The 26,471-nt window shown below is 40.9% G+C and overlaps 2 protein-coding genes across 4 annotated transcripts in view; one reads left to right on the forward strand and one right to left on the reverse strand.

The window, feature by feature from the left end:
- Positions 1 to 2,658, forward strand: part of PKD1L3 (polycystin 1 like 3, transient receptor potential channel interacting) — a gene marked incomplete at its 5' end in the record, with an annotated part of 79,073 nt that extends 76,415 nt beyond the window's left edge. For both annotated transcript variants that reach the window (XM_084906680.1, XM_084906679.1), the window contains 3 exons: positions 1,179 to 1,310; positions 2,037 to 2,117; positions 2,528 to 2,658. In XM_084906680.1, the coding sequence (XP_084762806.1) occupies positions 1,179 to 1,310; positions 2,037 to 2,117; positions 2,528 to 2,602 (288 nt within the window). In that variant the 3' untranslated portion in view covers positions 2,603 to 2,658. The remainder of the gene's footprint in view (positions 1 to 1,178; positions 1,311 to 2,036; positions 2,118 to 2,527) is intronic.
- IST1 (IST1 factor associated with ESCRT-III) lies at positions 1,147 to 25,748 on the reverse strand. Of its 2 annotated transcripts, none has more exons than XM_084906760.1 (10): positions 25,403 to 25,748; positions 15,105 to 15,209; positions 14,553 to 14,733; positions 13,589 to 13,676; positions 9,419 to 9,502; positions 8,752 to 8,862; positions 7,496 to 7,705; positions 6,251 to 6,340; positions 4,964 to 5,012; positions 1,147 to 4,029 (listed from the first exon to the last, which is right to left on the reverse strand). In XM_084906760.1, exons 2-10 carry the CDS (start codon positions 15,190 to 15,192, stop codon positions 3,830 to 3,832), a joined length of 1,101 nt encoding a protein of 366 aa, XP_084762886.1. In that variant the 5' UTR covers positions 15,193 to 15,209; positions 25,403 to 25,748; the 3' UTR covers positions 1,147 to 3,829. The 2 variants fall into 2 exon arrangements, with proteins under 2 accessions (XP_084762886.1, XP_084762887.1); XM_084906761.1 differs by having other exon boundaries at positions 25,295 to 25,483.
- Positions 25,749 to 26,471: the final 723 nt, after the last annotated feature.

Raw genomic sequence — 26,471 nt, forward strand, 5'->3', positions numbered from 1 at the left:
TAGAGCGTGGGCTTGGGGACTGAAAGGTCCCAGGTTTGATTCCGGTCAAGGGCATGTACCTTGATTGCAGGCATATCCCCAGTAGGGGGTGTGCAAGAGGCAGCTGATCGATGACTCTCTCTCTCATCGATGTTCCTAACTCTCTCTCTCCCTTCCTCTCTGTACAAAATCAATAAAATAAAATAAATTTTTTTAAAAAAAAGTTAGGTAGGAAACCCAGATAAGAATTTGGGTCCAAAGCACAAGCATACATTAGATTTGATTAGGGAAGGGAAAACTGCAATTCAAATTAGTGAAACTCACAAAATTTTCATCAAGACTTATCATTCTGATAATCTAGATTTCAAAGGTTACTAACTAAAATGGACAACTTAACATAGTTTCTAATGGGGAAAGTTGTCATCTCCCTAAGATAGCTGTTTTGGGAGGACTGTTTTATTGTAGTCCCAGCCCCAATCACCAGTCCACAACTCTGGAACACTTTCTATACTAAAGGTCTTAAAGAACAATCAGAATTAATAAACTTTTGCTAATACTTTTTGACATTTTTCTGCTCATCATATTATATAATGTGAAGGTGCAAATGAAGTTATACTTATTGGGAAAAGTCTTATATCAAAAACTCAGATAGCCCAAACTTGATATAATTACCCAATTAAGTGGATGACAGGCTGGTACTAGGAAATGTTTTGACATAAATTTCCATCATATTTAGTATAAGCATTCATCCTCTAAGTCATTGGTCTTTTTCTAAACATTGCCAATAATGAAGGAACCAATACCAAGGCAAAACATTTATCAGTACTGGAAAATCAACATCACTTGATTTGTAGGTTTACAGTTGTAAATACATGGAAGTCTATTATCAATGATTATATGAAGTATAAACCTACTTTTGCCCACCCCTGTATTTTCTGGAATTGTTAGAACTCACATGGACTTTCAATCATTTTAATTTTGCAACTTACCCGCTTTCTTCTTGGAAAGCCCTGAATAGACTACTGTTTTTACAACCTTAGAGTCATTCTTGCTCAAAAGTATTCTCCTTTTAAGTAGTTTTGCTTTGCTCCCTAGTTTCTACCAGTGTTTTCTTATGTGAATAAATCCCAAATGTTAGCACATAAAGTAGAAATCAAACTGTCAATGTTTAAATTAAAAGTGTTTTATTGTCTTTCCAGATTATTGCTTTAGACCCAGTCCTGGGATCCTTTCTGATCCTGACCAGTGTCATCTTGATGCTACTCGTGATCATTAACCTTTTTGTTTCTGCCATTCTAATGTCCTTTGGTAAAGAAAGAAAGTCCCTTAAGGTAAGTCAGTCTTCGGGCTGGTAATTTTATATACAGGTTTTCCCTACTATCCAAAAGTAGAGCACGTTCATGTAAAAACTTTCAGAAGCCAAACTGGCATAAAGTATAAAAGCAATTACCATTAATTTAAATGGGAAAAAATTTTAAACTTTCCCAGTCCCCCAAAAGTAGCCTACCAAGTAATACATCAAGCCTAAAACAGCACTAACATATGGTAAAAGCCGATATAATGTACAGCTTATAGAAAGAAAAAAAATGACAGTTCAGTGTGCACTACTTCTGTAATAGCTCACTGCAAACACTTCCCGTTTCGCCTTTTTCATAAAAGCAAGTCCTCTTCCGATATCTTTGGTTAGTGAAAATAGATACTAACATACATCTTCCCTAAACGTGAAGTGGTGTAACATGGCGAATACCTGTATAAGCCATACCATTTTATACCGCTGGAAAAGCTCAACTGTAGCTGCTCAAGATTACAGATGGTCAAAGGCACAATATCAGCAAATCCCCTTTAATAGTCTCCACAGCTCTGCTAACTATTTTCCTAGGAAACCCAGTTTTAGTCACTGTCCTCTAAGTAGCTGACCCTCAACTACTAAGCAGCAGAAGCACTCCAATGCCTACCGGCAAATCATTAAAGGAAACAGTGTCTTTATGAATGTGACTTGTACCTTTGACACTTTTTTCCTTCAATATACTTGCTTTTCCCCCTCTGTCCTCTAATAGACTTGGAAAGAAGCTACGCTGATGGAGATGCTGCTGCAGAAGCTCTCGGGTTTGTTCGGAATCCAGCGCACCAGAACACCCGTGAGGAAACAGCTGTGACAGTCGTGGGCACTGCCGTGTTAAAAGATGAACTATCTTAACCCTATTACCCCCTAGCGAGTACTTACTTTTGCATGGCGTAGCTTAGAAAATTAGATGTTTACAATACATTTTGTCAAATTTTGTCAGTACGGAATCAAAATCCCCTTCACTGGAAGTCCTTGTGTTTATATGATCTTGGCACTGTTGGGAAAGGGTTAACACTGCAAGAATGATAACTGGCTCTGCTGCTGCCCAACGAGTAACAGAACACAAGCAGTGTTCCCGGACGGCGGCGGGAAACATCAGTCAGATGTGAGCTCACTGCAGCTTATTAAAAATAAAGATGCAGGTATGCCATCTGCCTGAGGGGAGCATTTCTAACACCTTCTTCCTTGCCCTGATTTAATTAGGTCTGGGAAGCCTCTGCTGAGTCCCAGCGGAGTAACCAAGCAAACACACAGACGCTATCTGGCCTTAAATACTGAGACTGAAACGGGTTCCTTACTGCTGCAGGCATCTACATTACCCTGGGAGCCAAAGGTAAGGTCTGGCTTGTGCCAAGCATGGGTCACTTGCTTACAATATTCAACTTTGCAGCTCCCTATTCAACCCAACCAGTGGAGAAAGCAGGTCAGAATTTTTAACTTTATTATCAGCTACCAAGGTATTAGATACAAACCAATCAAAAACATTAAAGAAAGGTTGCTTAAGACAGGTATATACTACACAGAAGCCAAAGCCATCCCTGTGGGAAAGGATGCCTTAGCTAAGGGCAAAGAAGCATGTTAGTTACAATAAGAGTATTGTCCATCAAGGAAAGCAGCAAACACCTACAGCCACATGGGCACCAAAATGTATGAGGCTAGTTTTTAAAGGTTCTCTTAATCAAAGTTTTCAAATGAAAACAGGAACCCCTCTTCTCCTGTAGGCTTTTCAGCTCACTATTCAAGAGACTTGAATACTTCTATTAAGGCAACTGGAAGCCCACCTTAGCCTTGAATGGTGACTTCTGCCCTTCCTTTGTCAGAGGGCAGCACTGGACTGTATTACTGATAGAAGGGAAACAGCCCTCAAAGCCAAAAGGCCAGAGGGCTCCCTGGGAATCCAGTAGAACTGAGAGGCCTTCAGCTTTCCAAAAACCTTTCCAGCTGCATCCAAGTGGAACACTGCCCTGCAGCAAGGAGTAGTGTATACGCCAATGAGAGGACCCGGCTTCCAAGAACTGTTACAGTGGCTTCCTGAGTCATTTTTTTCTCTCCCATTCATATCAGAATGAGAAAATAGACACCTTAGCCTTGATTCTCACTCACCACAAATCCACCTGTACTAAGTCTAGAACCTCAGCAGCACAGGGCTGAGACACTTCATACGTCCTCTCTTCCACAGCCCAGCCATGTGTGTCAGCTCTCCCCGCTGCAGAGGGATGGTGGGACAGGCGAGGAGAGCCTGGGATCACACTGACAGAAAACAGACAAGCACGGCTTCCAGGAGTCAGCTGCTCCGGGCTCACAGTGTCTCCAGTCGTTCATCTCTTAGGAGCAGTAAGGAACTGGAAAGCACCACAATTTGGTAGAGCAGGGAGAGAGCCCCTAGGAGGAGTGTGCTCGGTGATGGTTAAGAGATGAAACAGAATTTCATGGAGATTCTTTGTTACAAGGAGAAACTTCTCAGTCTCAACTCCCAGGGCTTGGATGGTGCCTGGAGAAGGAGACCTATGTTTTCTTTTTCAACTCTTCAAATCTCCGGGAAAGATCATCAAAGTCAATGTCCTCAGATGCTGAGGTGTTGGCACCAGCAGATGCAGTTGGTAGTGTATCTGGCACGGACGGCAACTCTGGAAGGACAAAGTTGTCATAGGTGTCCACGGCTTTTGAAGGGGGCTTTGCAGAGGCTTCTGGCTTGGGTCCGGGACCTAATTAAATTAGGGCAAGGAGCAGTGTTACAAATGCCAGAAAGGTGGCTCAGAGCCATAGTCCTCTTTGGCAGGAAAAAAAACAAATACAGTATTTTCTTTCTAAATGATTTCTTTCTAAAGGTAAATTCACAGAGCATTCATTTCAACACACTGTCCCCTTTCACAAAGGCCAAAGTCTGGACTGGTACTAGAATTCTGTTGAAGTTATTCTTTACGGCTTATTAGGAAATTTTTTATAAGAAATGTTAATGTCAATCCTATTTGATGGAATGGGATCTGATCTGTACTTCTAGTCTTCATTTTATAAGTTAAATATACAGTAAATAGAGAAGGGGGTGATTTTTATTTCTATTTATATAAGTCCAGAACAGGCAAACCTAAACTATAGTTTTGCCTTTGGGGTGGAGTTGACGGAACAAAAGGGAACTAGCCTAGAAATGTGTAACTTTGCTAAGGTAGGTAGTGGTTACATATTATGTGTGTATAGACACACATGTAATATCAAAACTCATCAATAATTATATAATTTTGTCTATAGAAATTATGTAAAATACAACTCTCTAATTAAAAAAAAATAAAAATATATACTCCCTGTGGTTTTCTAGGGTGCTGGTAGTGGTTTTGAATAAAGTCACTGAGCTATCTGCTTTTAATTTGTGCCTATTCACCCCTCCTTTTAATTTCCAGGCACAATGGAAGCTGAATCAGCAGGAACATAAAGAAGTTGAAAAATAAAAATGTGTGAAAAAGAAACAGGAAACCTGTGAGATTCTTTGGGGCCAGGAAGATTACTTTCCTTTCGGAAGAGGGAAATCCTGAGTTTTGTTTTTGCTATACTGCATTAGGAGGGAGGCCAGGGCATGTGGGCTGAATTCCATGTATGAGAAAACAGCAAAGGGCTCAGCACTGAGGGTTTCTAACTCACACTTACCAACAATCTGTGCAGAAGAGACTTTCTTATCAGCATTACTGTCATCGGCCTGAAACACAGACATTGTTACCAAAGAAAGCAGTGGCATCACTGAGAAAGTATGGATACATAGATAAGCCACTGTGCTGGCCAAAGCTAAGCTGCTCAGCGAAAGCAACAGAACCTGCCCCTCCACTCCTTCCTGATCTTCAGATAGATACCAGGTGATATAGGTAACACGTTGAAAACCAAATGAAGAAAAAGGAAAATCTAACCACAATGTAACACCTCTTTAATCTGATACCTTCACCTCCCAGGCAGAGAAAGCACTAAACCACTGACTCCATCTCCAAGAACCAAGTTTTCAAATACTGATGATCATCTACCTCATTCTTTGAAACAGCTGTGGGCAATGCTTCAATGCATGCAAGACCATAACATAAAAACTCAAGCCCAAGGAAATATAACCAAAGGAAAGAATACTAAGCAAGCTCAGGAACAGGAGAATCTCCCTAGATGAATCATTTCCACAGCAAACGCCATACCAATTTGTTTTCTCAGTTATGCATCAGATGGAAACGGCTTTCAAATGGCACATACCAGCCTTGGCAGGTTTTGCTCTGTAGTTAAGAGCATTGGGTCGTGGGTCTGATTCCCGGAAAAGGGCACATACCTGCTACAGGTTCGATCCCTGACCCCAGTTGGACATGTGCAAGAGGCAACCAGTTGATGTGTGTGTTTCTCTCTCCCTCCTCTTTACTCTTAAAAAAAAAAAAAAAAAAAAAAGGCATATACTGGCTGAACAAACAAGGATGGCAGAAAACAAGTTTTAATTCTAAACCAAAGCTGCTACAACCACCTACAGAGTTCAAAGTATCAAATAGCCAATTACAGCAAATTTAACCACAGGACTAAAATGTAAAACTAATGCTACAGGACACGTGTGTGTCAGACAAAAATCTGGTCACTACTGCTTTACAAAGTACTGAGAATTTATAAAGCTGGTAGTTTATTATATTCTAGCACCAAGACTGTACCAGCTCCAGTAAGTCAAAAAAAAAAGATGCTAAGCGCCCTACTAGAACTTCCTAAGATCTGCAGCTCCCTCCTCCTGATCCTGGCTGAATTGCAGACAAAGCATTGACACCACACCCCATTCCCAGGATAATGTAAAGCAACACAACCCAAAGCAAGAACAAGGCTGGTACTAGAGTTGATCAAAACTTTGCCTTCCCTTTGGCCATTACTTTGCTTTCTCTTCATTGGATTCACTCTCCTGCTGCTTATAAAAGAGGCTCAGGCACTTACAGATTCATATGATGGGGGAACTGGTATCTGAGGTGGATGAACATTGGGAAAGGCCTGAAAAGCCCCCATTGGCAATCCATTGAAATCCGACTGCAAGAGGAGAAAGACAACATCAGAGACACTGCCCCAATTAGCAGTTTTCTCTGATACATATATAGATACACACAGAAGGTCCTCAAATAATGTCATTATGTTGAATGCCATAGGAAAGTAACTCTTGTTTCTATCAATTAGCCTATGGTAAAATTGGGTTTCATAATACATCATTTCACTTAAAGTCACAGAACTATCAATGACATTAAATAGGACTTATTAAACTCAAGAACCCCAAAAGAAGAAAAACAAAATATCACGTCATCAGAAGGATTCCAGATTTTTATTTTTTTTAAATATATTTTATTGATCTTCTTTACAGAGAGGAAGAGAGAGGGATAGAGTCAGAAATATCAATGAGAATCATTGATCAACTGCCTCCTGCACACCCCCCAATGGTGATGTGCCCACAAGCAAGGCACATGCCCTTGACTGGAATCGAACCCGGGACCTCAGTCCGCAGGCCGACACTCTATCCACTGAGTCAAACCGGTTTCGGCAGATTCCAGATTTTTAAAGATCTATAGCCAAAGGCTATTCTGCAAATTACTAAATCCACTGCTTAGGGAAAATTATTAGACTTTACAATAATGACCTTCATCTTGTCTACAAAAGAGGTTTTTCTATTTGGTAATACAATAAATGATTGTTTTTTTGTTTTTTGTTTTTTTTTTTAAAGCTACTAATCTGGCCCTAGCCGGTTTGGTTCAGTGGATAGACCATGGACCTGCGGAATGAAGGGTCCCAGGTTCAACTCTGGCCAGGGGCACCTGCCACGGTTGTGGGCTCATGCAGGAGGCAGCTAATCAATGATTCCCTCTCATTGATGTTTCTGCTCTTTCCCTCTTCCTCTAAAATCAACAACAAAAAACTAATCTGCAGGCAACAGGTCCCGAATGTTTAATTAAAAAAATAAAAAACTACATTAAGATGAGTTTTTCTAGCACCCTCTCTCCAGATTTTTCCACTGCGTTGCTTCTAGCCGAACCAAAAAGCTTTCTCTAAATCCCAATATTTTTTACACAATGTGACCACTGTTAATATTTGTTCTTACTGCTAAATCCTCTTGACAACCTACAACTCCCGAGTATATTCAAGAGCCAACCTGTCATTTTCTGAGCTTACATCACACTTATTTATACGTATACTTACTGGTCCCTTTGGAAGAGGGTATGAGAAAGGAGTACTTGGAGATGGCATGGGCATGGGCATGGGCATTGGCACTGGCACTGTTCCATCAGGTCCACCAACGGGGGCTGTGAACCCGCCCCCGCCGCCTCCTCTTCCAGGGCCCCCTTTCTTCACATCATCTGTGAATCCAACATCAATAAGATCTGTCTCTACTCCGGGGGGAGCTTCTGCCTGAGAAAAAGAGAAATTCATATCATCACCCCCATCGCAGGCCAGGTTCCCAGGAAGCAGACTCTGAGATGGAGATTATCATGAAGGAAGTTACTAGGGCGAGCTCTTGTGATAATGACCTGTGGGAAAGTGAAGGAAGCAGTTGTGGGTAAAGAAAGAAGGTGGGCTATTATGCAATCAAAGGCTTCAGCCAATTCGCCAGGGATCTCTGGAGCTAGGTGGGGTGACCCTACAGCAGATGTCCCCAACTGTGTCAAAGAGGAAGTGCCTTTATTTTAATTTTTGTTAATCTTCACCTGAAGGCATTTTTTCATTGATTTTTAAAGAGAGAAAGAAGGGGGAGAGACATCGATTAGTTGTCTCCCGCATGCATCCTGACTGGGGCCAGATATTGAGCCTGCAATTGAGATATGTGCACCTGACCAGAATCAAACTCATGACCAAGCGGATACTCTATCCACTGAGCAAGACCAGCCAGGGCAAAGAGAAGTGTCTTTAAATCCCTGCACCAGTTACAGAATACTGACCCCTGGAAAGACTGGGTAAGGAAGCTCTCTTCTGTGGTCACCTTGGAGGGACACAGCTTTGTGTGAAACACCAGTGACCAATACTCTCAAGAGCTGGGGGATTACATCTGTTCTGAAAATTTGGGGTGGGTGTTGTCTGAGCAGCATACCAAAGCCATCTGCTAAATTTCATTGACCTTAACTGCTGGATGATAAGTATTGGCATATTTACCCTTCTTACACTGGAAGTCTCTTTAGGACAGACCTCGTTTTTATGCCTCTGTATTAACAGCTTTCTGTGCATTGTCCGGCATATCACAGGAATCTAATAAGCATCGAGGTTTGTACCTTTTCAAAGTGCTTTCAGTATTCATTTCATCTGATCCATCTGAGATATGGAGACACAATTTTTACCCAAAAAGGCACTAACTGGGCAAAGGTTTAAACCTTCACCCACAACTGCAGGGTAAGGAATACAATTAAAGAAAGTGCTATCTAGAGACTCACTTTTCTGAGTATTCTGAAAGGCTCTAAACTCACCATGACCACAGAGTCAGGCTCATAGGGCACATTGTAGTTCTTGGCGATTTCAATCAGGTATCGCTCCACCAGGATTTTGGGTGGCGCTTCCACACTCAGTTTGTGCATTAGCTGTAATTAAAGACCAGGGTTAAGATGCACTTACACCAACCAGCCAAGTCTAACCTGTCTCACTTTTACATTTTATTCCTCTCATTTTATAGGTAAACCGAGGCCAAAAAAAAAGGGGGGGGGGGGAGGGGGTTCAGACCAGTTAAATGATTTTTTTCCAGTGACAAATTATATTACAAGACCCAAGTCTCTCTCACGTTCTCTGGTTATATAAGACCCAGGTGTTGGTAAAAGACTGATACTGCTGCTTTCCACGTTTGAATTCTTCCACCCTTCTCCCAACCTCATTTCTACCCCCGCAAATTATAAAGGGCACGAAGAACAGGGGCAAATAAGATATGACACAGAACAGCCTCACGAGTCAAGAGATGTAGGGCCAAGGTAAGGAGGAGTGGGCTGCACTGCCGACCAGAAAGCCTTCCTCCCACTCTCACTATGAAATGTGGAACCTAGATTAACTCTACCATCTAGTGGTAACCACTAGATCACTGCAGGCAATAAATTAGCCTGCCCCCACCTTGCCCACTGCTTCATGTTTAACAAGTCTGTTCCTTACCCTGTCATTCACAGTTCCAATCTGGTTGGTCCTACATAACTTGCCATATTCCTTGCTATACTTGGCACACAGCTGATCAGCAACCTACCAAGAAAAAAGAACAGTAAATAAAAGTGGAAACGATTACTATAGATTGCTTCAAGCTTTCTCCTATCAACAGTAAACAGGCTTCTATTACAGGACATCCAAAAAACTGGGGTCTGTAAAACCTTAAGGGGTACATACTAATTATTGTTTATGTATCTATCCAATGAGCTGCAAACTATATGCGGAACTCTAGAATAAGCATTATGATATGCACTATAAATAATGACTAACAACAGCAGACACTGTTCCTACTCTTAGAGAATCTTACAGTCCTCAGGGAAAAGTCATTAGTCAGAATCACACAGGTAAAGGTACAAATGCAGCTGTGAAAAGTGCTACCAAGGGGAAGTATACTGTACTATGATAATAGAACAGGACCTGATATCTAAAAAAAAAAGGTAACTGGCCGAAACCAGTTTGGCTCAGTGGATAGAGCGTCGGTCTGCGGACTGAAAGGTCCCAGGTTTGATTCCGGTTACCTTGGTTGCGGGCACATCCCCAGTAGGGGGTGTGCAAGAGGCAACTGGTCGATGTTTCTCTCATCGATGTTTCTAGCTCTCTATCCCTTTCTCTTTTCCTCTGTAAAAAATCAATAAAATATATATTTAAAAATATATATATATATATATATATATATATATATATATATTATTGTTTTTTTACAGAGGAATAGAGAGTTAGAAACATCGATGAGAGAGAGACATCAGCTGCCTCCTGCACACACCCCACTGGGAATGTGCCCATAACCAAGGTACATGCCCTTGACCGGAATCGAACCTGGGACCTTTCAGTCCACAGGCTGATGCTCTATCCACTGAGCCAAACTGGTTTCGGCTAAAATATATTTTTTTAAATAAATAAATAAAAATAAAAAAAGGTAACTGGGTGGAGGGCACACAATACAATATACAGGTGATGAATTATACAATTGTACATTTGAAGCTCATAATATTACTAATCAATGTCTTAATAAATTTAATTTTAATAAGTCAGATAAGACTTCCAGAAGACACTTAACTAAATGAGGGAAAGAAGGGTATTACAGAAAAAGAAAATATGTGCAAAGGCCTCTGGTGGAAAAACAGGGCCAATCAATCCTCAGGCCAGAGTAAGTCTAGTGCAGAGCCTGAGGGAGGAACGTGGTAGGAACGGAGAAAAGCCAGTGGGGGCCGGGCCATGTAGGCCATATAAGAAGTTTGTTTCTATCACAAGCACAACAGAAAGATACCAAAGGGCTTTAAATTAAGGTGCAGTGACAGATCAGATTAGTGTTTTCAAAAGAACCCTCAGTTGTTCTGATGTAATGGGGAACAGAGTACAGAAAACCAAAGCAGATATAGGAAGAACATTCAAGAAGTTACTGCATAGTTCAAGCAGGAGATGGCAGTGGCACTGGACCAGAGTGGCCCAACACCTGAGAGCTCACGGAGGGAGCACTCCCTGTCCAGTATGTAGACTTTCAAGGGTACATGGTACTTCTCAGTTGTACTTGTCATTTGTCTTTTGATTTTTGTTTTGCTTTATATTAATGTAGAATTTTTAAATATTTGCTTAATTTATCACTCTTTGTTTATGGCTTTTGGGTTTTGTGGCATATTTAATTATGAGATTATTAATCTACCTAGTTTTCTTAAGTTTTTATGGTTTCAGTCTTTTAAAGAAATGTAAATCTTTGTTTCATTTGGAATTAATCTATAATAGTAAAAGGGTAATATGGTAATTAGACTGGACATCATTCTGGACGCAGCCAGGGCCGGAGGGAAGCCTGGATTCCGGGTGCCAGAGGGAAGCCAGTGCTTGCAGCGGGGGGGGGGGGGGGGGGGGGGGGGGGAAGGCCTGCTCTTGCACCAATCTCGTGCAGCAGGCCTCCAGTCTTAACAGAAAGGAGAAGTATAGGAGAGGCTAAAAATGAGGTTAAACTGTAAGCAGCAGTTGTCACTGACAGCTGTCGGAGAGGGCTGGAGGTTGGGTGAGAAGGGGGAAGGACTTCAGTAAAAAAAAAAAAAAGATGGGAGATAACAGATCAACCGAAGGACTTGTATACATGCATATAAGTGCAACCAATGGACACAAAACTCTGGAGAGGGGGATGGGGGGCAATGTTAAAATATGCGCACAGATAATTTAATAAAAAAATGTAAAAGAAAAAAGAAAAAAAAAGACTCATGGACACAGACAACAGAATGGTGATTGCCAGAGGGAAGGGGGGAGAGGGGCAGAGGAGAGGAGATAGAGGAAGGTAAAGGGGGGGAAGGGGAGATAAATAAATTATAGGAGATGACTTGATTTGGGGTGGTAAACATACAATTACACGATATCAGATGGTGTATTATACAATTGTATATCTGAAACCTATATATTTTATTAACCAATATCACCCAATAAGTGAAATTTTAAAAAAAACCCTGTATGACTATTTTCCCTACCATATCAGAATACAGGTTTACTCTCTGGGGAGGTTAAACTAAAGGGACTCTGGACTCCAAGCAGAGCAGGGAGCAGAGACACTTACTGACCACAGAAGAATTAAGTGTAGGTCTTCTACTAGAGAAGAATGAGACATTTGGCTTCCTTCTCTCCTGGGCTCTCAGAAATGCTGACAGCCAGCTTATACCTTCCAGGCGTAGGATTCCTCTCTAAGGAAGATGACCAACCCAAGGAAAGAAAACTAGTTCTTGACAGTTTCTAACTCTCTATCCCTCCCTTTCTCTCTGTTAAAAAACAATAAAATATATTTTAAAAATAAGAATAAATAAAATAGCCGAAGCCGTTTTGGCTCAGTGGTAGAGCGTCGGTCTGCGGACTGAAAGGTCCCAGGTTCGACTCCGGTCCAGGGCATGTACGTTGGTTGCGGGCACATCCCCAGTAGGGGGTGTGCAAGAGGCAGCTGGTCGATGTTTCTCTCTCATCGATGTTTCTAGCTCTCTATCTCTCTCCCTTTCTCTCTGTTAAAAATCAATAAAATATATTTTAAAAAATAAATAAATAAAATAAATAAATAAAATTAGAAGAGAAGGACATCTCAAAAGATGGGTTGGTAGATAAGACTGAGACAATCTTAGAGAAAATAAAACAAGTACACAAAGATGCAGAAAGAAAATAGGGAGAAAATAATTGAACTGTTTTTAATTGAGCCAGTACCATATCCATGTTGTGGGAGGCCGTTTTTTAGTTAATGTCTGTCTCGTGTGCTAGACTCAAACAAGTGTGGGGCTCATATCCTATTTTGCTCACCATTATACCCTCAGTGCCCACTTAGCACATAACATCGGCTCAACAAATATTTGTGAAATGAATGAATGAAGCAAAACACCTAAAATAAAATTAACGTTGTTTTAACTTTACTGGTTTACAATTGCATAAGAACTTTTCTTTTTGTATATACTTAAAAAACATTTGTCAAAAAATAAAAAATGGCACCACTTTAAAATGGAACCAGAGCTCCCACGCTAGGGAAACTGCTTTGCACGTGTATGCCTCAAATCTGTGCAACGTTAAACCGGGCAAAATAACCTTTGGGCTGGGCCTAGGGCAACAGTGTGTCCCAAAGAACTGCTTGCCAAGATAATAAGGAAGATGTTATTATGGACTACTGAAATGAAAATTAAAAACATTATTTAGAATTAACAGCACTGTTATCTGCACCAATAGAAATGCCTTCCTTCTAGTGTTCCCCTTCCCCTTCTCATTTATATCTACTGCCTTTGTCTCTTAATTGAAACACTATATGGATTCTGCCTGAATCAGTAAATCCCCAATAGCTATTCTTATTGATCTCAAATAAATGCTTATTGTCTCTCACTTTGAAAGGCCTTTTTGAAATTAACATAAAAATAAAAATAATTTAAGACAAAACTGAGGGTACATGAAACTTTGCTCCTTAAAAATAATTATTCAAGTTTGCAAAACACTCTTCTATGATATAAGGCCTAAAAAGGAAGAAGCACATTTATAAAGTCCATGTCAAAGGCAGCATGAGAAGGGTACAAAATACTTGGTCAAATGAACAGAAATGGCTTATGTTAACCAATTTTTCTAATAATGTGAAAAACTACCGACATCACTGCAACTGGTTGTACTCACTATTTTCAACTCAGCCACTTCGGACTGTAGTCGAGGAGCAGCCCAGATAAGTGTAGACACAGATTCAGCCAGACCAGAATCTAGCTCTCTAATTAAGGAAAAAATTAATAAAATTTAACATTCTTTAAAACCAACCAACCACCCTAACATCTGTATGAAATATAGTGATATAGCCTCTAAAGCTATTTAACTTTTCAATAACTCTGAACCTCTAGCCATTTTCTGGGAAAACTAAATGATGCACCCAAGATCACCAAGTCAGGAAATGGTTCAGCCATTTCAACAGTTGTCTCTATGTTGAGATCAGGCTTCAATAATAGGAAAAAGGCCTTGGGTATGTGAAACAGTCCCTTAGTGCTCACCCCTAAGTAAGAAAACCAATATTACCTCTTCTCAAATTCCTGAGGTGATTATATTTAGGTCTTTGATCAGAATATCTTACTCATTAAGGTTATATAAGATGAGTAAGTTCTAGAAATATGTTAAACAACTGTGCCTATAATTAACAATACTGTATTGTGCTTAAAAATTTTGTTAAGAGCCAAAACCGGTTTGGCTCAGTGGACAGAGGGTCCCGGGTTTGATTCTGGTCAAGGGCATGTGCCTTGGTTGCGGGCATATCCCCGGTGGGGGGTGTGCAGGAGGCAGCTGGTCGATGTTTCTAGCTCTTGTACCTCTTTCTCTCCCTTCCTCTCTATAAAAAAAAAAAAAATCAATAAAATATATATTTTTTTAATTTTGTTAAGAGGGTACAGCTCATGTTGTGTTCTTACAAAAAAAAGAAAGGGAGGGATGGGGGAATACAAGGAAACTTTTGAAGGTGATGTTTATTGCCTTGATGTGGTATTTGCATATAGATATATGCATGTGTTTGAATTAATCAAAATATATGTATATTAACTATGTGCAGTTTTTCTATATCAATTATACATCAATAAAGGGGGGAAAAAACCAAAGAGCTTACTTCATAGACTGAATGAGGCCAAACCGGGCCAGCAGAAGGTCACAATACAACTCCAGGATCTCCATGGCTTCCACCAGGTAGTCTTCCCGTATAATGTGCTCCACTCGGATCCGAGCTCGTTCATCTTTCCCAGCAGCCAGATAGTCCGCAATCTCTTTCCTTGCTTTCTGGGCCAGTTCCGCTAAGGCACAAATCCCACTCCAGTCACACAGCAGTAGTGCACTGGGCCCTGGCCTGCAGGCAGACCTCCACCCCACCAGAGACAAGTGGCTGTTTCTACTATTTCCTAGCTCACTCCCTTAGCAAATCTAGTCTAGAATTTGCTACTTTGTCCAGGTGAGAATATTGTTTGTGTACCCAGAAATTTCAGGAGCCATGTTACCTATTCCATAGCAACAAAGAGATTCAATCTAACCAGATGTACCTAAACTTAAAGGATACAGGATCCCTAAAAGTTCACAGTACTTAGCCTGAAAGAGCCAATATTGGGATGCTAGAACCCAGTGATGTATTTTGGAAAAGAAAAATATAAGGCAATCATGCATTACTCACTTTTTTTTTTCTCCAGTAGTTTAAGGCGGTTTATGACTAATCTCAAATTGACTCGTAAACGCTCAGCTTTAAATCCAGAGCCCAGCATACTGTGTGCTATTCCTCCTGGAAAAAAATAAGAAACACAATGACTATTTTCAAGTTAAAATTAGTTCAGAAACTAACACCAGTTAGAGGGTAGATTATTTGACACTATAAACTAGAGTGGTTTTCTAATACAGGCAAATGACATGATCTGATTCACATTTTTCAAAGATCTTTTTGGCTGTTGTGTGGAGAACTGATTGGGAGAGGGTATTAACAGAAACAGACGACAAAGGAGAGGATATTACTATATTCCGACAACAGATGGAAGCAGCTTAGACGGGTAGTTAGCAGTAGTGGTGGAAGAAGGGATCAGACTTAAGGCTATTTTGAAAGCAGAGCTGAAAGAACTTGCTGATGGATGAAATGAGTACCTATGTACTGGTATAGGACAGGGGTGATAAAAAGACAAGCAGGAAGGCCTCCTAATTCTCCCGAAAATCTCACCTTAAAACTGAAAGCTTTGGCCTCAACCGGTTTGGCTCAATGGATAGAGCGTCGGCTTGGGGACTGAGAGGTCCCGGGTTCGATTCCGGTCAAGGGCATGTACCTTGGTTGCGGGCATATCCCCGGTAGGGGATGTGCAAGAGGCAGCTGATCGATGACTCTCTCTCATCGATGTTTCTAGCTCTCTATCTCTCTTCCCTTCCTCTCTGTACAAAATCAATAAAAAAAACTGAAAGCTTTGCCTCTAAGATCAAGAACAAGAAAAGGATACTCTCACCACTGTTGTTCACACAGTAAAGAAGTCCTAGTCAGAGCAATAGGGCAAGAGGAAAAAATTAAAAGCATTCAAACTGGAATAAGTAAGTAAAATTGTCACTTTTTGCAGATGGCATGATACAATATATAAAACACCAAGACTACCAGAAACAACAAACAAACAAACAAAACTGCAGGATACAAAAATCAATGTATAAAAAAAAAAATCCCCTGTGTTCCTATGTGCTAACAATGAAATATCAGAAAAAGAAATGAAGGAAATAATTCCATTTGCAATTGCAACAAAAGGATAAAATAAAGAAACTTAACATAGAAAGAAAAGGATCTATACACTGAAAAATACAAGACATTGTTGAAGAAACTGATAAAGACCCAAAGAAACGGAAAGACATTCCTTGTTTATGGATTGGAAGAATCAACATAGTTAAAATGGCTATTATTACTTAATGCAATATACAGATTTAATGCCATCCCCAAGGCATTTTTCAAAGAAATAAATAGAAAAAAAAAAATCATTAAATTTGTATGGAACCACAAAAGAGCTCAAATAGTCAAAGCAATCCTGAGAAAAAAGAACAATGCCAGTTAACACACTTCCTGGCTTCAAATTATACTACAAAGTTACAATAATCAAAACAATTTGTTACTGGCAGCAAAAACAGACACACACCAATAAAAAATAACTGGGAGCCCAGAAATTAGCCCTCATATATAAGGGCAACCAATTTTCAACAAATGAGCCAAAAACATACAATGGAGAAAGGAAAGCCTCTTCAATAAATGATTTTGGAAAAACTGGAAAGCCACATGCAGAAGGAGGAAAGTAGACTGCTATGTAACACCACACTCAAAAGGGATTAAAGACTTAAATATAAGACCTAAAACAATAAAATCCCTAGAAGAAAACATAGGTATTAAATCTACAGACCTTGGTGTCAGAGAGGCTTTTGTGAACCTGAACCCACAACTGTACAAGTTTCGTGCACTGGGCTTCTAATTCAGCCTAAGAAGGATGACATACTGCCATGGATGGATTCTGAGAGTATCATGCTCAGTGAAATAAGTCAGATGAAAAAGAACAAAAAATATATATGATTTCACTCATATGTGGGATAGAAAACAACAAACATACAAAACAAACTCACAGACAACAGTATAGTGGTTACCAGGGGGATGCAGAGAGGCTGAAGAGGGTAAAGGTGACAGAAGGAGACTACACTTTGGATGGTGAGCACACAATTCAATATATAGATGATATAATTTAGAGTTGTACACTGGAAAATTATATAATGCTATTAACCCATGTCACCCCAATAAGTTTAATTAAAATTTTAAAATATAACCTTCCTCTAATTATTCAAATTATCAGCCTTTTAGGGAAAAACTAGTGTCTCAGATCACAGGAACAGCATTAACATTTACTCACATGCAAAGAAATAAACAAAAGGGTAAAATAAAATGTCCAAGGGGGAAAAAGCTGTTCTATAAAATTTGACCACGACTTTAACTGAACAGTAGAGTTACAATCAACAAAACCACTCTCCTCTCCACCCCCAAGACTTTAGGTTATACCTAACCAGCACAATTCTTATTTCTCTCAACTAACTCTGAACTTGAATCTCAAAATATGTAATATCTAAACTAAAGCACATGAACAGCAGACAAACCAAACCCGATATAAAAAAGTACACCAGGACAGTAATTGTCTGCTTGTGCATACCACTAACAGAAAACAACAGGTGTATTTTCCTTTTGTGAAACTGTCTCCAGAAGCTTTTTTTTTGCCTCCCCAAAGTTTTTGTGCTATATTTAGTAATTAACTGCCCAGCCAGCATGGTTCAGTGGTTGAGCGTCAACCTATGAACCAGGAGGTCACGGTTCGATTCTTGGTCAGGGCACATGCCCAGGTTGCCAGCTCAATCCCCAGTATGAGACATGGAGGAGGTAGCCAATCAATGATTCTCTCTCATCATGGATGTTTCTCTGTTTCTTCTCTCTCTCTCTCTCTCTCTCTCTCTCTCTATCTATCTATCTATCTATCTCCCTTCTCCCCCCCGCCCCTTCCACTCTAAAATCAATAAAAATGTTTTGAAGTCCTATATAATAAAAGCCCAGCAATTGAATGGCGGAACGACCAGAACAATTGATCGACCAGTCACTGTGACCCACACTGACCACCAGGGGGCAGATACTCAACACCGGAGCTGACCCTGGTGGTCAATGCACTCCTACAGTCAGAGCGCCACTGGAATCACCAGGATGAAGAGCTGCTACTGCAGCAGGAGCGGGTTCATAACTGCTTGGCTGAACGGGATTAACGGCACTCCCAGAGTGGGCCAATTCCTGCAGCCCACGCCCCCCACCAGTGCACGAATCCCGTGCACCAGGCCTCTAGTAATAATAATAATTAGCCAAGTCCCAGTACACAATAGCGTTTATATATCAGAATATCTGGGTACCATGATACTGAATTATGTACAATCCAGTCAAGAATGTATACTGATTATCTGCATGTCAGACAATGGCTAGCTGCTGGAAATAAAAATAAAAAAAATAAGGCAACAGCATATTCACAGATCTAAAACAAATACTCCAAACTTATACGGAACCAAAAAAAAGACCCCAAATACCCTCAGCAATCTTGAGAAAGAAGAACTTACTTGGAGGTATATCAATATTAGATATAAAGTTATACTACAAAGCCCCCGTAATCAAATCAGCCAGGTATTGGCAGAAGAACAGGCATAATAGACCAATGGAACAGAAAAGAGACCCCAGAAATCGACCTAAGCCATTACACTCAATTAATATTTGACAAAGAAGGCAAGAACATACAATGGAGTTAAGACAGTCTCTTCAATAAATTAGTATTGGGAAAACTGGACAGATACATGCAAAAAAAATGAAACTGGACCATCAACTTACACCATACACAAGAATAAACTCAGCCCTGGCCAGTGTGATATTTCTATATTGCACAAAAAGTGGTAAAATATTAGCTCTAAGTACTCTGTGAAAAGTTAAGAATGTCTATTGTAGCCTCTATAGTAAAATGTACTATACAAAATATATACTTAAAAATGCAACAGATTTTAAACTGGAACTCTGAAGTGTTCAAATAACCCAAAAAGGGCAAGGAAGCAGAAACAGAAATGAAAAAAGGTACAAACAAGACAATAAAATGATAGGCCTACATTCAAGTACATTAGTAATCTATAATAACAAAAGGGTAATATGCTAATTAGACCAGAAGTCCTTTCGGATGAAGCCAGGGCTGGAGGGAAGCTCGGGTCCCAGGTGCCAGAGGAAGCCAGTGCTGGCAGCCAGGGGAAGAAAGGTCTACTCTTGCACAAATTTCGTGCATCAGGCCTTTGGGTATATAAATAATCAAATAGTCTGGTGTGGCTCAGTTGGTTGGAGCATCATCTCATACAACGAAAGGACCAGGTTTGAACCTGCAACATACCATCACTACCCCAGTCCAGGCAAGGATGGGAGCAACAGATGGATGTTACTCACTCAAATCAATGTTTCTTTCTCTCTTCCCACCGCCCCCCTTCCCGCCCCCAATCTAACAACAGCAACAAAATCAATCAACATGTCCTCAAGTGAGGATTTAAAAATAATAATTATGCCCTAGCCGGTTTGGCTCAATGGATAGAGCGTCAGCCTGTGGACTGAAGGGTCCCGGGTTTTATTCTGGTCAAGGGCACATGCCCGAGTTTCGGGCTCGATCCCCAGTGAGGGCCATGCAGAAGGCAGCCAATCAAAGTTTCTCATCATTGATGTTTCTTTCTCTCTTCCTCTCTAACATCAATAAAAAACATTTTTAAATAATAATAATTGTTATTTTTATGTTCGGCCTCAGTGGTTGAGCCTCAAACCATGAACCAGGAAGTCATGGTTTGATTTCCATAGCACACGCCTGGGTTGCAGGCTCGATCCCCAGTAAAGAGTGTGCAGGAGGCAGCCTATCAATGATTCTTTTCTCATCAATGATGTGTCTCTCTCCCCCTCTCTCGTCCTCTCTGAAATCATTTTTAAAAAATACTTAAAATAATAGTAACTAGAAATGGTGTAAATACAACTAAAAGATGGTTGTCAGAATGGCCCCCAAAATGACCCAAATATACTGTTAACAAAAAACTCACTTCTTTATAACAATATAGGTAAAAGTATTTAAAGAAAAAAAAAGTATATCATGCGAACTAATAAAAAAAGGTTGAAAGTATGTATCTTTTGACCCTCTCCACCCTTTTGGTACAAGCTTCCAGTTATAAAGTAAAAAAGTAATGAGGACATAATGTACAGTGACTATAGTTAATACCATATTGCATATTTGAAAGTTGCTAAGAGAATAAGTCTTTAAAAAAATCTGTAACTATGTATGGTGACAGGAATTAACTACATTTACTAGGGTGGTCATTTTGCAATATATACCAATATCAAACCATTATGTTGTATGCCTGAAATTAACGTGGTGTTATATGCTAACTAGAGGCCCAATGCATGAAATCCACTCAAGAGGAGGCCTTCCTTCCCCCAGCTGCTGGCACCAGCTTCTCCCTGGCACCCGGAACCCGGGCTTCCCTCACAGTTCCAGCTTCGTCTGGAAGAACCTCCTGTCTAATTAGCATATTATGCTTTTATTATTATAGATAATACCTCAATAAAAGAGAAAATTGGAGGGGCTATATTAATGTTAGGCAAAGTAAACTTCAGAGCCCGGAAAAAACAGGAATACAAAGAAGGAACATTAATATTTTTTTTGTCCCCAGACAAAAAAAAGTAATTTTTTGATAGTTCAAAAATACAAAGGAACATTAACACTTTTTTGACCCCAGACAAAACACATACATTTTTTGATAGTTCAGTTGATGTTTCTTTCTTTTCAGATTTAACAAACTGGAATAATTATTCAAAATGTGTACACATTTTTTGGGATACCCTATATAATGAAAAAAGGGTGAATTCACTAAGAAAATGTAACAATCCTAACATTCACTATGCATGACACAACTTCAAAATACATGAAGAACTGACAGAAAACAAGAAATAAACAAATCCCTAATTATAGTTGAAGACTTCAAAGTATTTCCCTCATAATTGACCAAGCTAGCAGATACCGATATCACCAAAGACGTAGAAATGAACACTACGAACAACTAATTATATCTCACTGGCATTTATAGAACACTCTACCCAACAGATCAATGCACATGAAACAGTCATGAATATAGACCATATCATGGGTCATACAACAAACCTTAAATAAAAACCGAACACTACCACCAACTGACTGAATCTGACATTTATAGAATACTCCACCCAACACAGCAATGCACACAGAGCATTCATAAATACAGACTATATCCTGCATATAAAAAAAAGCCTTAAATTAAATAGAACAAAACTAACAGTATGTTTTTTAACCATAATACAATTATACTAGAAATCACTAACAAGAAACATAACAGAAAATTGCCATACACCTGAAAATTAAAGAACACAAATTATCTATATGTCAAAGGGGAAGTTGCAAGCAGAAAAATTGTTTTAAAGGTTTGAACTGCAAGAAAATAAAAATTAAGCCCGGTTGGCATGTCTCAGTGGTTGAGTGTCAACTTATGAATCAGGAGGTAACAATCTGATCCCAGTACCAAAGGTTACTCTATCCAACAAAGCTATCATTCCGAATTGAAGGGCAGGTAAAATAAGAAAAAGCTAAAGGAGTTCATCACCACCAAACCAGTAGTATATGAAATGCTGAAAGGTATTAAGAAGAGGAAGAAGAAGAAAAAGGTAAAGATAAAAATTATGAACAACAAATACATATCTACCAAGTGAATCTAAAAATCAAGTGAATATAAAAAATCTGATGAACAGAATAAACTGGTGAATATAACAGAATCAGGAGCATAGAAAGGGAGTGGACTGGACAATTCTCGGGAAGAAAAGGGTGGGGGGGGGGGGTGCAGGAAGAGGCTGGACAAAAATCATACACCTATGGATGAGGACAGTGGGGCCCTGGAGGAGTTTAGGAGCAGTGTGGGGTGGGAACCGGGTGGAGGGGAGCTATGGGGGGGATTGGGGGAGAGGAACAATTGTAATAATCTGAATAAAGACTTATTTTAAAAAATCAATGGAAAAATGACAACAACAAAAAACAAGGCAAAAACTGGTGAAATGGAAGAGTAAAAATAGAGAAAAATCAATGAAACCAAATGCTGTATGTTTGAAAAGATCAAGATTTTTTTTATAAATTTGACCAAAAAAAACATAAACCCATAAATTATCAGTATCCAACATAAAAAAGAGATAGCACTACAGATCCTACAGGCATTAAAAGGGGACATTATTACCAATTTATATCTATAATTCAACAAAGACAAGAATTACAAACCCCTTAGGAACTCAATTTACCAAAATTCACCAAAGGAAATAAAAAATATAATTTGTCCCATATACATTACAAAGTTGAACCTAAAATTAAGAACAATTCCACAAGAAAACCCAGGCCCCAGTAGCTTCCCTATTAAACATTTAAGGAAATTCTGTCAAACATTTTTTTAAATAGCATCAATATTATATGAACCTTCATTACTCATAAAGCTGGTATGAGAATTTAAAGGAAATTTGAAAAGAATTTAGAACAGTGCCTGGTACATAGAAACTGTTACATGCACACAAGCACTATTTCATTTCTATTCAGTCAACAGGCCTATACTCAAAGGAAAGGTCTTGCTCATCACCTAAAGATTAGCAGATAAATGCACTTTTATGTGTTTTAGGCTAAATAAAATGTTGTAGGTATGCTTTGCATCCTTCCCCGTACTTTAACTTTTCAACCACATTGAGGACTTCAACTGTACACAATCAGTATAACTCCTGTAGTCTATAAACAATCACTACAGGTGTCATTGTTAATCTCACACTTCCTACCATAGTACTTAGTACAAAGCTGTCACTCATTTATTACGTTAATTAGTAGGAAGTTTAATTTAAAATAACTTTTTAAAAATTTCACTAACTTACATAATCTAGTTTTTACAAAGTTGTACTCATGGGCTCTGGGCACCACCGAATCCTTTTACCACTTAATATCACATCTGTTACAGTCTTTAAAATCTATTAATGACTGCCTATATTCCACTGCATAATCATTTTTAATTAACTCCTCAACCTTTTGATGTTTGTCATGATGAAATTAGTTTTCATGTGCTTACTACTTTTCCTGTACATATTTTAAATTTTTATTAGACTATACTGTTTTCTAGTTTCATTTTTAAATCAGAATAGACTACATGTAATTGAGAGTGATTTTAAAAGAATGAGAGCTTAAATTAAGTAGACTAGAGTTGGGGATTCTGAAGTTCCTGCTCATTTAGAAGGCAGAGCCACAGGAAGACAGGAATTAAAATAAATAATTTGGACAAATCAGTACCACAACTTTAAAAAAGAGAGGGCTTAAACCAGGTGCCTTTAAAATGTAATACTAACATTGAGACTTCAACACTCTTTTATTCTCTAATAAAAAGAAATACTGCCCTCGGTGGTTTGGTTCAGTAAATAAGCATCGGCCTGCGTACTGAAGGGTCCCAAGTTCGATTTGGGTGAAGGGCACATTGCCAGGTTTCAAGCTCAATGCCCAGTAGGGGATGTGCAGGACACGGCCGATCCATGATTCTCTCTCATCATAGATGTTTCTCTCTCTCTTCCTCTCCCTTCCTCTCTGAAATCAATAAAAATATATTTATTTTTTTTAAAAAAAAGATATACCAAGTCCTTCTATCCCAGAAGATGCGGTTCTGAGGACTCCATAAAATAAAACAAAAAGCAAATTTCCTGTGGGCTATTGGTTTGTAAGTACAGAAATCAAAAGGTTCTACTGGGGGAGTGGGGAGGGCGCACATACATCAACAATTAGCTTATTAAACACTTAACAGTATTTATAAATGAAACAAGATTGGCCTTGTAGGGGAACTAACTCAGAAATGAAACAGAGCTCCAGCGTCTGGGAAAGGCTGAACTGGTGGTTTAACCTTCGGTGATTATTTACCTCTCTGCAGCCTCAGGCTTGGAAAGTCCCCAGAAAGCCAGAATGCTGCCCAAACGTCAGGACCAGGAATGAGGCTAATGAATAGACAGAGTGGGGAAAACCGCCTGATATCTGTCAACTTAGAAATGCATTGTTCTTTCTGGTGGCCTATGCGACTTACCCCACCATTTGCTTTTACTATTAAACCCCTACAAAAAAAACAACCACCACCCTGCCGAAACCGGTGTGGCTCAGTGGACAGAGCTTCTGTCTGCGGACTGAAAGGTCCCGGTTCGATTTCGATCAAGGGCATGTGCATTGGTTTCGGGCACATCCCCAGTAGGAGGTATGCAGGAGGCAGCTGGTCTATGTTTCTCTCTCATCCATGTTTCTAGTTCTCTATCCCTCCCTCTCTGTAAAAAAACAATAAAATATATTTAAAAAGAAAAAAGAAAAAAACCCTGTCCCAAGAGGGTGTGAATTTCTTCCCCAGCAGCCACCACTGAGAACAAACAGCTGCTTTGCCCAACCAGTAAGCTTCTCCAATGACAGCGCTTCCGAATTTGAATAAGGCCTCATGAGTCACTTCTTCGCAATCAATCCTGAATGTGGACTTTTCCCCCAACAGCCCAACACTGGTTGTTGTTGAAGCTGGATGAGGGAATTCATTACACTCTTTCCTTCTGTCTGCTTCAAATGTTCGCAATACAAAGTTAAAAATAAACACACGAGCGTAACAGAAAAAACACACACACACACACACAAATCCCCAATAAGAATTAAGACACGGCTCTCCTGTGTCTTTCCTATGACCTAATCATTAGCCAGACGCTCCCTGGGAAAGTTGATGCGGGTCGAGTTCAAAGTCCTGGCCCCGGACAGGCGCCCCGGAAGCGGAGCACAAAGAGGAGCGGGGCCCGGCCAGGGGCGCTGTCTGCTTCAGCCCAGAAAAAGGCCATTTCCTCCAGCCAACGGCGCCCCCGCGCCGGGCCGCCCAGCGCCGGGCCCGGAGGCCGCCGGACCCCGGAGACACCCCCTCCCCGAGGTCCTCCCGAGCCCGAGGACACGGGTGGGGACGCTGCCCTCCGGTGCCTGACAAGTGCGGACCGAGAAGCCGTTTCCCCGACGGGCACCGGAGCCCGGGCCGCGGCGCTCCCGCCCCCGGGGACAGGCGCCTCGGCACAGAAATGAACCACAAGAAAGTTCGGCGGCGGCTTCCAGGATCCCGGACCAGAGGTCCCCCCCGAAGCAGCTCGCGACCCTGTCACGCCCCCGGCCCCGCGCCGCCGCCTCTCGGGCCTGACCCTCCACTACCCATCCACTAACACCTTCCCTTTCTCCTCACCTGCCGCGGCAAGGCCCTTGGAACCCGGGGCTGGGGACTTCCAAATCCCGGCCGCGGTGCCAGGAGGGAAACAAAGACCCGCGGCGCAGAGGGTGGTGCCAGACTCACCGGGCCGAAACCGGGCGTAAGCGAACGCGGCAGAGAGTCAGACTCCGGAATCAAGCTCCAGCATCCAAGATGGCGGCTCCCGGGCCTCAGCACGGCCAACGCGGCGGAGGGATCCGCGGGCCGAGCCGGAGCGCCCTCCCTCGCAGCGATTGGCTGAGCGCCTGCGCTCCCGGGATCTCGGCCCGAGAATCTCGGGACTCCCCTGCCCGGCCCCCTTAGGAACCCAGCGCGGCCGGGGGACTACTTCCCGTGGCGGAGGCGGCGGAGGCGGCGGCGTGAGACTCCCGCCACGCCCCCGGAGTGCGGCCCTGAGTCACCTGCGGGGCGCGGCGGGTGTTCGTTCTCCGGACCGGGTTCGGGGTGGTTCCGCTCACTGGAAAAACCTGCTCAGTCCCTGACGTTTGCTTCCGTCTCTCTCTCCACTCCTCTCACTGTGAGGGCGGTTCTTCCTTCATCGAGTGGAATGACCTAGACGATTTAGACTAGCGGGACACCATGGACGGGGGAGGGTCAATGAACCCCTTGATTAAATATTTGGTCCCGCCACTATAAAATATAAATAATACGAGTACTGCCGACACCGGTTTGGCTCAGTGGATAGAGCGTTTGTCTTCGGACTGAAGGGTCCAGGGTTCGATTCCGGTCAAGGGCATGTACCTTGGTTGCGGGCACATCCCCAGTAGGGGGTGTGCAGGAGGCAGCTGATCGATGGTTCTCTCTCATCGATGTTACTAACTCTCTATCCCTCTCTCTCTTCCTCTCTGTAAAAAAAATCAATAAAATATATTTTAAAAATAAAAATAATACCAGTACTGTCTGCTAAATTCAAGAAAATTTATGTACTTAAGAAATAAATAAATAAATAAATTACCTAAATTATCTGAATTGCTGATTGGTAATGACAGCACTTGTTTCACGAGCTTACTAGCACGCAGTGTGATGTGTATCATCTGAGAGACAGTTACAAAATGTTTTTGTGGTTGCCAATCCCAAAAAAAATGCCATTGTTCATTAAGTCCAAACAATGGCGGTGGAATTCTAACAGCTGATCAACAATGCGAACTCTAAT

Source organism: Pipistrellus hanaki (genome assembly GCF_964339955.1).
Source record: "Pipistrellus hanaki genome assembly, chromosome: 15".
Taxonomy (NCBI): domain Eukaryota; kingdom Metazoa; phylum Chordata; class Mammalia; order Chiroptera; family Vespertilionidae; genus Pipistrellus; species Pipistrellus hanaki.